Genomic DNA, 12710 nt, shown 5'->3' with positions numbered 1-12710 from the left:
CCCCTTAACATCTGACTCGAACAAACGCTTTCATCCTCACTTTCTGTAGAATACTTCGATTTTCCCATTAAATTAACGCATACCCAGCTCACTGGGTGAACACATTAATAAATACTTAAGAAAAAAATTTTGGTAAGATTAACAATCATTTCCATTCAAAATAAGGTGATAACTAACCAGTTCTTAAAACGGCCATTTGAATGGTTTTAGTGGTCTGCTTTAGAAACTTTGGGATGAGTGTTTAAAAAAATAAAAACAGACAAAAGCAGTAACATATGTAATATGTGTGTGTGCACACGCGCATGCACACACGAATATTTTCAAAAAATAAAGATTCTTCTACCTGTCTTGCCAGTTACCTCTGCAGGTGCCAGGCCTCCCTAGTTTCCAAGGACCTCTCTTCCCTTCCTGAGTGGCCAGGGCCCCTTCTCCCTACCCTCATCTCTACCCCAAATTATGTCCCCTGCTTCCTCCCCACCTTGCCATGGACCCCGATCCAAGGATTCCCTCCCCACGTGGCCAGGCCCCCCCCCCCCGCCCCTACTTCCGAGGTTCACCACTGTTCCCCTCAACGTCCCAGGCCCCATTGCTGCCACCCGCGTTCCTTCCTCTTCCTGGGCCACTATCTCCGCGTTCCTGGACCAGCTTCACGCTGTGGCTGCCGAACCGGTCGGGGAAAACCTCTCGGGGGGACTGCGAGCACCACGTGCGACCCTAAAACCCCAGATCTCCTCTCCCGCCCTGCCGGGTTACATGCACCAGAACCCGGGCCAGCCAGGAGCGGCCTCTGGTGCGCAAGGGCCCAAAATGACCGAGGACACGCCGCCACCACGAATTAAGGGGCCCCGGAGCAAACCAGGTGCCAACTCGCTGCTACTTGGCCTCTCTCTGGGAGGAGGTGTAAGTGTGTGAACCGGGGAAAGGGAGCGAGCCGCGCTCTCAGGCGGGCGCGGTCAAGGCGCCGCGGCCTGCGCAGTCCCGAGGGCCCTGCGTCGCTCTCCCGAGCCAAGGTTCTCAGGAGCGGGCCGCGGAAAAGACGTTAGCGGGAGGAGTTAGCGGCTGTTGGGAGAACAGGTTCAAGGAAACAGTCCCTTCCAAACCCCGGCCATCGCGGGGCGGGCCTCCTTCCTCCCTTCCAGACGTCTGCCACAAGAGGCGCGGGTACCCACGGCGACCGCCCGCCCGGGCACGCCCGAGCAGGTCCGGGTAGGAGGAGCCGGGGTCCGTCGCCGGTTGGCCCCACCCGGCCCTGAACACCCAGGGGTCGTGTGCGTCCACCCGGAGCATGCCAGGTGAGGGGACGCCATAGCGATGTGGCCTCAGAACGCGCACGCCCCCTGCAGTTGGCATGGAAACGGTCCCCGCGAGGCCCGGGAGCTCCGCTGATTGGCCGATTTAACAGACGCGGGGAGGGAGTCTTGAAAGTAAATAGCTCTGAGCGCTGGGCCACCAAAGCTGGGACTTCGGCGCCCAGACTGGAATCTATTAACATCTCGGTCTCCTTCCGCCCCGCCCCGCCCCCTTCGGCGGCTCCTCATTCCCAGTCTTCGTGTGCACTTGCTCATTGTTGGGAGACAGATGTATAAAGATATAAGACGGTGAAGAGCGAGGCCCGCTGTGGGTTCCAAGCAGGTTTTGGGGCCTTCTGTCTTGTGGGAGGAGGGCCGCGGAAGAGCACTCTGCTTATCACTTGGGAAAGGGACGTACTTTCCCACAGTGATGTATCCTGGGTCATTTGTTTGCAGGCAGCGGGGTGGTGGGGTGACGGATAAGCATCATAGCCCAGAAAGACACGGGCTTGTAGGTTTGGACTCCCAATTAATGTGGGGCTTAGTGTCTCGGCTTGGAGGTTTGTCAGATGTCTCTCTCTCTCTCCTTCCAGCTGTCAACCAGATCTTGGAAGAAAGCCTGGAGAGATTCAAATCACTGTTTTGGTTCAAAGCAGCTTTGATCGCTTGCACTGTGACTTAGGCCCTTTCAGCCCTAATAATTGCGGGGAAGATATCTCACAGTGCTCTCTCTTCTGGAGATTCGCTGCATTCCTGGAGCCCCTCGTGGAAGAGGTTGACTAACCGGCTTGTCTGTTTCTCCTTCCTTGCTAGCAGTAGCCTGTGGAGACTGAGGCTATGCATCTCCACAGCTCCAAGAGCGGAGTAGTGCTGGCTCCAGTGTCCCGAGGTCCTGATGCCTGTCAGATGATAACCAGAGCCCAGCTTGGCCAGGATCCGCCACAAAGAACAGTACTAGGGGTGCTAACTGAGAATGGGCAGTACAGGAGGACCTGTGGCCAGGTAATGCCTGAGAAGAGCTGGGAAGGCTACTCGTTGAGAAGGGCTCTCATGTCTTGGTGGGAGGTGGGTTTCTCTTGAAATTTTACCTCCAAACTCTTCTTGAGTATTCAACCATGGAATCTGGACTATAGGGACATTGACTTTTTTTTTTTTTTTTTAAAGATCACATTGTCAGGTCCCTTTTCCAACTAGAAACATGAATAATTTTCTTTGTTATTTTGCCAATATCAAGGAAATAACATACTGTTTAGGTCAAGTATGTGTAAAGTCAGTTAAGTTCTGGGCTAAAAGGGAATGTGAATGCCCCAAAATAAACTATGGAACTGGGGATCTTCCAGATTGGAGTGGTATTCAGATTGATCTAGGCTGTGCCTGAAGCATCCTGGATAACCTTTGTTAAGCTCATTGGTGATGGTGTTAGAATCAGGATTGGATCCGGCTATACTAGATAACTTCCAAATGCATGCTTCAAAAGTCGGCTTCTCCTCAGGACAAAGGACAGTTAGGCAAACGGATCATGGGCCATCTGATATCAGTTGCTTGTGCTTAACTGATCATAGGTACCTCCCTTAACAGACTGTAAACAAATTCAGGCACTTAAAATGCGAATGAGGAGTTTGGATCCTTAAGAATGAATTTTGAAATTAAAAAAAATATTCCTCAAGTATGTTATTAGACAAGCTTCTCATAACTGTGCCTTAAGCCTGTACTGCACATCTATAGTGGAATGAAGTTGGCAATAGTACAGTGGAATAGGTGGGCAGGTATTCTTTCCATTGTATAGGTGAGAAAATTTGAGAGGTTTAAGAACCCGGCCCCCCTCAAAAAAAAGTCATGATGGAGGCCAGATCAGAAGCCTTATCTACTGACTCCTCTACTGACTGTTCAAGGCATCTGTGTTTTGGTGGCATCTGGTTATGGGAGAAAATTACCCAAAGTAATCTGTTACAAGCTTTGGAAAAAACTGAGTAAAGGTGGTTTTAACAAACTTAATTTGCTTAGCCATGTTTACTTCTTTAAACTTGAAGTCTAAAACCTCTCATGAATTGGTAGTTACTCCTATGCTCACTTTAAATTCATAACCGTGGGCTTCCCTGGTGGCGCAGTGGTTGAGAATCTGCCTGCTAATGCAGGGGACACGGGTTCGAGCCCTGGTCTGGGAAGATCCCACATGCCACGGAGCAGCTGGGCCCGTGAGCCACAACTGCTGAGCCTGCGCGTCTGGAGCCTGTGCCCCGCAACGGGAGGGGCCGCGATAGTGAAAGGCCCGCGCACCGCGATGAAGAGCGGTCCCTGCACCGCGATGAAGAGTGGCCCCCACTTGCCGTAACTGGAGAAAGCCCTCGCACGAACCGAAGACCCAACACAGCCAAAAATAAAGAAATAAATAAATAAAGTAGCTATAAAAAAAAAAAAAAATTCATAACCGTTAGCTAACCTCTATGTTGCCAGGCACTACCTCTACATTTCCCGGTTCTATTCCTCTACAACCTTCTTATAGAAACCTTCTATTTTATACTTTCCCTTCTCTCTTTATCCTCCAAAGCCTCTATCTCCATCCTTCCTCTCAGCTAATAACTTTATATCCTATTTTCCTAGAAATATAGATGCAACCAGAAGGGAATTTCCACATGCTCCCATGTATCATATACTCTGCCATCCCCCTCCTGCTTCATGACCCATGTGTCCCTGCTCTTAAGTTATGTGAACCCCCATGTCTGCAGCACACCTGATGCCCTCTTGCCTCTTCAAGGATATCATTCCATCAGCTCTTCTTTCTCAGTTTTCTCTTCTCTACTGGGTCAAACCCAGAAGCATGCAAATATATTGTGATTTTTTTTTTTTTTCAGTCTTAAAAACCTTTCAGCTACAAAGCTCTTGGCAGCAACTGTCCCATTTACGGCAGTGTTTCCTGAGAGTTTGTCTACTGTAAACTCCATCAGGCTGAGGATTTTGGACATCAGGTTTTCTGCAGTATTCCCAGTGTTTAGAATAGTGCCTGGCCAGGGTAGCACGCAAATGTTTGTTGAATGAATACTCTGTCTCAAATTCTTCTCTTGTTGTCTTTGACTCAATTCTTAATCCTTTCCTTACTTGACTGATTGGCAGCATTTGACACTATTGATCACTCTTTATTCCTTGAAATAGTTTCTTCTCACTCAGCCTGGAAAACACGGCTCTCTCCTGGTTTCCCACCTAGCTCACTGGCCACACCTCCTCAATATCTTGGTTCTTCCTCATCCAATATCTAAAAACCTCTAGCTTTTGCCAGGGCTTAGTATTTGATCTGAATCGGCACGCACTCCCTTGGCAATCTCTTCAAGTCTCCTGGCATTAAATACCATCTATCTGTTGATGACTCCTCCTTCTATCTCCAGTCTGGACCTCTCAGCTATGTTGCAGGCTCACATGGTGAGCTGCCTACTTGATGTCTCCACTTGGATCATGCAGTAGGCATCTCAAACTTAGGCAAAACCAAACACCAACCCTGGCCCCAGACTGCTCTTCCCAAAGTCTTCCTCATCTCAGTAAACGGAATATCCATCCTTCCTGTTATTCAACCCCAAAACCTTCGTCATCCTTGACCCTTCTTTTTCTTCCACCCCACATCTAATTTGCTGAGAAAATACTATTGGCTGTATTTTAAAAATGTCTAGAACCTCATTTATTATTCTCATTATGTCATATAATAAGGTTCTACATCTTATAGGAGAATTTATGCGTAGTATGCATTTCTAAAATCATCATGTTTCTAAGTAACTAGGTTTAAATGGGACCTTTACAGGAGCCTGTTGACTAAAAGTTAACTATTTAAGGAGGACAATAGGAACTCAGTAACTGTGTGTCAAGAACCTTGCTGGGTTGGTATAAAAGCCTGTTATGCTACAAGCACAAAAACTGATTTACAATTTTCCACCCACATGTGGTACCTAGTTCACTTTGGAGGAGAGCTATAGTTTTTCTTTTTTTCTATAATCTTGAGTTCCCTTTGATAAATATGTGAGGAAGATGACAAATTTTAGGTAGCTCCTTTCCCAAATGTCAAATGTAGACAAAGATAAGGACAAAGTCATCCTTTGGAAGCTTCATGTTCTGAAATTCAATTGCAGACATAGATATTTCAATTTAAGATTCCTCTCATCTTTCCAGCCTGCTGGTTTGAGTCACATGGGTTCTTAGCACCTATGAGGGCTACGGGGGGGGCCCTCTAACAAAAAATTTAACCCTTTTCTAGGGGATCACAACACTCAGGTGTTTCTCTGGGTCAGAAAATGTCTTCCCTCCAGCTGGAAAGGAAGTGCTGTCTGACAGCCGGGTTCAGGTGCCAGCCAAGCAAGGATTTGACATGTACATGGACAAGCCTGAGCAAGGGGACAGAGACAGCTGCACAGGGCGAGAGGGGATGGCATTTGAGGATGCCTATGAAGTACACACCAGCACACTCAAGTCAGACCTTCACTTCCTGCTGGATTTTAACACAGGTAATGGGACTCACCTGTGGCTGATGGTACCCTGTCTTTGTAATCATCTGCAGCGTTTAGTAGCATATAACTAGCAAGAGAACACCCTGAAGTAGTAACTATTTTCACAACTGCCTGTAGAGGGTTAGTGGATGGAACTAGTTTTTAAATTAAATGTTCTTACCTGATAATGTTGAACCCCCTGCAGTTTCCCCTATGCTGGTAGATCCATCTCTCCACTCCCAGTCTGAAGATGCATCAGATTCTGGTACAGATGTGATAAATGTGACTGAATATGCTGAAGAAATTCATCAGTACCTTAGAGAAGCTGAAGTGAGTTTTCCCAACTTCTCCTTCAATTTCCAGCACCCCAAACACTTCATATTAAGATAGTTATACACTCTTGGCCATAACCACTAGTGAATGGCATTCTTGTGACATCTAAACATGAGAACATTTATGAAAAATAATAGTTGTGAGGTGAGTAGCAGTTATTTGGACTATTTCTCTTTGACTCAAAGGGTTTGTATGTTAAGTATTTCACTCTTGGGGATAACGATTATTGCCATTTTCCCCCTCCTTTAAGTCATCTGTTAACTAATTGCATTACAGAACCAGAATTTCACACTTTCTTCCATATCATGGTAAAGATGTATCTGGCTCTTGACTGAGTTTCCTGCTAACCTCTGCTCATGAGATTTTTAAAAATAGCAACTGTTCTGTGGAGTAATCTTTCTAACATAGCAACTATTTGAATATCAAAACTCTTTCCCCAAACAGATAAGACACAGGCCCAAAGTGCACTACATGAGGAAACAACCAGACATCACAGAAGGCATGCGAACGATTCTGGTAGACTGGCTGGTTGAGGTGGGAGAAGAATATAACTTTCGGGCAGAGACTCTCTACCTGGCCGTCAACTTCCTGGACAGGTTTCTTTCCTGCATGTCTGTTCTGAGAGGGAAACTGCAGCTTGTAGGAACAGCAGCTCTTCTCCTGGCTTCGTAAGTGTTCTTCAGCTCAAATAATGTGAAACTTCAGCCTGTCAAAACACTTGATTTCCATTCCCATTTATTGGAGAAATGCAGTGCTTGATAAGTAAAACTTATTCATGCCTCCTTTGATAGAATGTCATCATTTTTACAGTGTTTACTGAGAATCTGAATCTTACCACATGTTCACTCTTCAATTTGGATGTTTAAGATCCTCTTAACAAGAAGTACAATATCATGACGAAGGCAGCCATCAGCTCAAATTCAGGATCCAATTTAACTATTCTGTGGTGTAGTCTTTTGGCTGTATTCTAGTATGAGTAAATGTCCTATTAAAAGAGATTTTGGTTATATAAAACCCTTCTTCATGGTCTAGCAAGTGACTCATAATAACACAGTTTATTTGGTTATAGTGAATAAACTATTTTAGCTGGTTCCTGTTACTATCAATCATTCATAACAATATCTAATTGTGTAGAAAAGGGCTAGGTTGCGGCTAATCTTCTTTTAAATAAGTGACCTGCTACTGAATGGTAGTTTCCTTTCTATTCTTCTGGTCTCAGACATTATACTTATTAATGCCTAAAATTTTGCAAAAATTTCCCTACAGAAAGGAGAAACAAAAACAAAACCAAAGAATTGATAACAGTGAAATTGTATCATTATCTATCTCTTGGATACATAGCATCTTTTGCTAATTCAATAGAGAAAACTGAACATGATCTTTCAAAAAAATCTAAGACCGAAGGAGTTTTTTCCTACCATTGTGTTCAACATAACATTCTTTTCCACAAGATGATTTGACGTCTATAGAATTAAGAGGAATTTACCCACATGTCTGTCATTCAGAATCTTTCAGCATATGAGAAGCCAAAACCTAAAATTCCCAGTTGGAAATTGTTTCTTTACTATCCCGTAGCAGCAAGTACGACACAGCCTTGTCATACTCGTGTTCTTGTTCTGGAAACGAGCTCCTCCTCTTTTCACACCTGTACCATTTCGTGATTTGTAAGTGATACTTAAGTCTGCAAGGGCCATGTGACAGGCATGGTTGTGACAGCACAAGAGGGAGAGCACAGGGTCAAAGCTTTACTTCCCCAAACTCTTTCCCTTTTGTAGGAAATATGAAGAAATATATCCACCTGAAGTAGATGAGTTTGTCTATATAACTGATGATACCTACACAAAACGACAACTGCTGAGAATGGAACACCTGCTCCTGAAAGTCCTGGCTTTTGACCTGACAGTGCCAACCACCAACCAGTTTCTCCTTCAGTACTTAAGGAGGCAAGGAGTGTGTGTCAGGACTGAGAACCTGGCCAAGGTAGGCCACGTGACTTCCAAGAACTTCAGTGCCAACTGGATAAAAAAAGCAGCCTCCTTCAGTTCTTCCTTCCTTTTCAGTTCTCTGCCTTGGGCCCAGAAAAGCTTTTTGGCAACTGGAAGAGAACTAATTCTAAGAACATGACTTCTGCTTACGAGACATTACTAGTAATCGTGTTTGGCAGACATGGGTTGTCTAATCACCCAGGTCTTAGAAAAAATTTAAGCTTGGAAACTGTTCTCTTGTTATATACAGACCACATGCAAGCAATACCTCTTAGGTTTACAGAATGGGAACAAGATAAATATGGCTCTATTTGGCTCTAATCTCATCCTAACTTGTTAAGTAATGAAGCACTATTTGGTCATTTGGAGTTCTAGAACTTTAGTTGAAGGCACTAAAGTATTGGTTTGGAAAACTTGGTTTCCGTTCGTAATGATCTAATATATCTAGTATTTATATGCTATGCAAAGAGTAATAAGGATGTCTCTATAAATTTCCCAATATGTTTCTTTTAATTTGATAAGTTCCCACTGGTATTGTTCTAGCCTCTGAACTGCATGTATTTGCCTGATAAATTAATAGCTTTAACATGGACATATTTTGCCTTTGGATGAAGGCTCTAGTCCGCTCCAGTGGCCAGAGCAATGCTACTTGACCAGCATAAACCTGCACTACTAGTATAAATAACCCTCACGTATACTGTACGGTTAGGCCAAATACTTGCCTATCCATTTTGAAATTTACTTGAAATTTATTACAATGTAAATGTTATTCTGGTTATGGACAGGCATAGCAATTATTAACCCAGTGAATAATTTTGAGCATCTATTTCTGCACTCATCACTAGATGCACACTGAACAAAGATGACAGTTTGTCCCCTTGACATTTCTAGGTTTGCTTGTAACCTTAGTCAAATTCCTAATTCCAATGAGATTTTCTCTCTTGTGCTTAGTATGTAGCAGAACTGAGTCTCCTTGAAGCTGACCCATTCTTGAAATACCTTCCTTCACTGATCGCTGCAGCTGCTTATTGCCTGGCAAACTATACTGTGAACAGGCACTTCTGGGTAAGATTCTAGTTGCTTCTTTCTAGATGAACCTCAAGGCCTATCTAAAGTCTGCTCAGTAACCCTGAAGGCTTAGAATGGGCTGGCCTCTTATGAAGGAGAGTTAGTTAGCTTAATAAGGAACTGGTTGCCTTACCAGCAGACTACAACGTGCTGCTGAGTACTGCAGGTCAGTCTTCATGGCTTGGACTCAGTGGCGTAGCTCACTGGGAGCAGAGGTTGCAGAAAGTCAAGGGGATGGTGGTGGCATGCTCACTGAATGGAAGCAGGTCTGGAAACCTCAACACTCACCTTTATGCAAGGAGGGCTGTTGTAGTGTAAGCATTGACCACTTCAAGGCAAAAGATGCTGACTTTTCCCCTCTGTGTAAAATAACCTGGGTCCAATTAGGATGGTCAGAGGTTGTATCAGGCTTTCAAAGGAACAGGGCAGTTAGCATTGCTTCTTGGCTTGTGACAGTTGGCAAGATTAAAAAATGGGCCCCTAAGATTTGGTTCTGAAGGCTCACTTTGTGCTACAAGAGTGGGGCATCTACTTTTATTTTTCTAGAATTCTTATTTTTTATTCTGAATTTGGCTAAGACTCATTCATATTCTATTTAAATAAAGTGTACAGGTAAGTAGAGGCTCTTTAGAGGCCAGTAAAAAATCCTGCTCATGAGAGAATAAACTGTGCCCAAATTGAGCATTATAATTGTACAATATGAGCAAATTTAGAACTCTGTTTTTCCTAATATCTTATTTCTAAAGTCTCTGAGGGAAGGATTACAGTTTCTTTTGAGATGAACATGGATACTTACTAAGATTTCAGATTTCTGATATCTTATAAAGCTATATGATGCAATTTTCTTTTGTCTTTTGTTTTGATTAGCCAGAAACCCTTGCTACGTTTACAGGCTATTCATTAAGTGAAATTGTGCCTTGCCTGAGTGAGCTGCATAAAGTGTGCCTGGGTATAACCCATCGACCTCAGCAAGCGATTAGGGAGAAGTACAAGGCTTCAAAGTAAGCTCCTGAAATTCTCTTATCTAGGCTCACTATTTAAAGCTTTAACGAGTGATAGTAATTTCAGAATTAAAAATAGAACAAATTGTATATCTGGTGCTAGGATGGAAAAGTAAGGTTTCATGTCAAATCAAGAAAATCAGTTTGGAGGGGCCTAGATTTATAACTTGTCAGCGTGTAGTACATCTAGTCAGCTAGCTCCTTCCCTTCTGTTAAAACTACTAGAAAGTTTTCTGTGGCCCACATGGGATTTTATGAAACCGAAGTCCTTGGCTTGAGCTGAACTTGCTTTGGGTCTCATTTCAGGTACATGCACGTGTCTCTCGTGGAACCACCCGCAGTCCTTCCTCTACGATAAGTTTCAGAACCAAAGCGCTTTCAGAACTTAATCTCCAGATCAACAGAATTGGTCTTGATTTTTATAGGTTTCTGCAGGTTGGGTCAAACTAGTGTTGCTATGATATAGATGACATATTTTTTAGAATGTAAATGTATTGAGGTTCTCTTAGACATTGGTAGCTTGTAATATAGTCTAAACTTCCTAAAGAATAAACAACTTGCCTTCTGACCACGTGTTAGGCTTATTTACTGATTACCATGGCTGACACACTTGCCTGGAATTTTAGTTGAGAGTATTACAAATGTCATCTTTATTTCAAGAATGCTTCTGTGTTGGTTTTATAAATCTGGCATGCTATTAGGATGAAGTGTTCTGAGGAATCCAGAGACTTTCATGTGTGGTAAATAGCTACTCTGAGACTCTTTCCTTCCTGTCTTTTTACTCCTCATGTAGCTCTCCATAAATTGGCAAGGGATGAACTCCAAGCCTAAACAGATTAGTGAAAGGATGTAGACAAGCACGGTCTATTCTAGTTTCCCTACTGGACCCTAGGCAATAAAGACAGTGGGTTGAGGACTGAATTGGTCAGGTAACTCTGAGGGGTAATTTACATTTAATTCTAAGTCAGGGAAATGATGCTTACTTTGTAAAGGGATACCATTATGTCAACGTCCAGTTTTGATTTAGCCACCCATCAAGCATATATTTTAGCCCTAGGGATGCTCAGAGAGGTAGAAAAAGAAAATTTTACCAGAGGATGGGACCTCAGAATAATTAAGCTAATCTCTCATATTCGTCCCTTGGGAGATATCCACGCTAAACGCAGCTCAAACTCAAATTATTCACGATCCTACAGTTCAACTCACTACACATTCATATATGGCTCCTTTCAGCAGCACTGACATAGTACACAAGATGAGGAAAGCTGAAGCAAAAACACACTGTTTCAACTTTCTTTTAAAGATTGGTAGGCAAATCAAGAGTAGACTTGGCCTTGAGGGAGAGTGGTGCTACTGGGGATTGAATAGAAATTTTGTTAATCTCCAGATTAGTAGCCCTGGATCGGTAGGCCCTGGAGGCACACTGGCCTTCGGGCTGTGTGTGTTCTGCCTGGCAGAAAGGGATGATGTGGATTTAGGCCTTTAAAATAATGGCATAGCATCTCATTTCAGCCTTATTTTTCCTCTCTTTTCCTCCCCGGCGAGCACTGAAAGCAAGAGCCAGGGAAGTGGGAAGATTGACGTATCTGTTTGGAGTGGATAATTTGCTGTGGCAGTTCTGACATTTAGGGCTAGAGAAGGGCTGGGAAAGATGCAGAACGTTGAGATGATACGTCAAAGTAGACTGTCTCACAGAAATAAAACGTAATAGGGGTTATTTTCCCGATGCCTGAATCCATCTCTGTCCTCGTGCTCCGGCTGTCACTGCCTTGGCTTAGTTCCCGTCATTTCTCATATGCACCCCTCATGGTAGCAACCTCCTGATGGCTCTTCAGTTTCCTTTTCCCTGTTTCCAGGGTTTTCTGAAATGAAGTTGATGGCATCTCTTTCCTGCGTCTAATTCTTCAATGCCGCATCACCACCGGGATAAGATAGGGGCATGCAGGCTCTTGAATGAGCCAGACCCTGCCCACTCCGATCTAACAGCTTCTGCTTTAGTTAACCCGTGTCGAGTCCCTTCTAGTTCCCTGATCGCCTTGTCCCGCCTTCCTTTACTCCCTCCCACACGCTGATCTCTCTCTCTAAACATTTCCCACTTCCCTTTACTGCTTGGCAACCTCCGAGGCGATTCTTTAGATCTAGCCTTTGGCCTCACAACCCCATCAGCCTCAGGGTAAATGTCTCTCACGATAACTGGCTGCTACTTGTCTTGTCTCCCCTCCTAGAGCACACATTTCATCCCTGTCCTCCTAGCATCTGGCTTCATCCTAGAGATTCAATAATATTTTGTTGAATGAATGAATGGATTATCCCTTTTATAGGCAATCACTAGCCCTCAATTTAATCAAATCTAAAGTGATATTGCTGGGAAGCATAAAGCTTTTCAAAGTACATTTGGATAAAATGAGTTTAAAAGGAAAAAATCGCAATTGGAGGTAAGAGTATATGGTATCCATGTGTTGTACAAAGTTCGCTCTCTTCATAATTCTTACATTCATTTTAGTATAAGAAACCAGATGATAAAGGAAAACTGTCATTAGGGTCTTGAAACAAAAGGCATGTCTTAGA

General features: G+C 43.8%; 1 protein-coding gene across 3 annotated transcripts; it reads left to right on the top strand.

Moving 5' to 3' along the window:
• Window positions 1-1278: 1278 nt before the first annotated feature.
• On the top strand, window positions 1279-10647 carry CCNA1 (cyclin A1). 3 transcript variants are annotated; one of them, XM_057533007.1, is made up of 9 exons: window positions 1279-1292; window positions 2106-2291; window positions 5527-5773; window positions 5961-6085; window positions 6533-6756; window positions 7864-8068; window positions 9025-9138; window positions 10009-10142; window positions 10449-10602. In XM_057533007.1, exons 2-9 carry the CDS (start codon window positions 2127-2129, stop codon window positions 10498-10500), a joined length of 1266 nt encoding a protein of 421 aa, XP_057388990.1. In that variant the 5' UTR covers window positions 1279-1292; window positions 2106-2126; the 3' UTR covers window positions 10501-10602. The 3 variants fall into 3 exon arrangements, with proteins under 3 accessions (XP_057388990.1, XP_057388989.1, XP_057388991.1); XM_057533006.1 differs by lacking the exon at window positions 1279-1292 and adding an exon at window positions 1463-1617; XM_057533008.1 differs by lacking the exons at window positions 1279-1292; window positions 10009-10142 and adding an exon at window positions 1463-1617 and having other exon boundaries at window positions 10449-10647.
• Window positions 10648-12710: the final 2063 nt, after the last annotated feature.

This window comes from Balaenoptera acutorostrata, chromosome 18 (assembly GCF_949987535.1).
Source record: "Balaenoptera acutorostrata chromosome 18, mBalAcu1.1, whole genome shotgun sequence".
Lineage (NCBI taxonomy): Eukaryota > Metazoa > Chordata > Mammalia > Artiodactyla > Balaenopteridae > Balaenoptera > Balaenoptera acutorostrata.
Note: the sequence above shows the minus strand (reverse complement) of the source record. Positions and strands in the feature narration are given on the sequence as shown.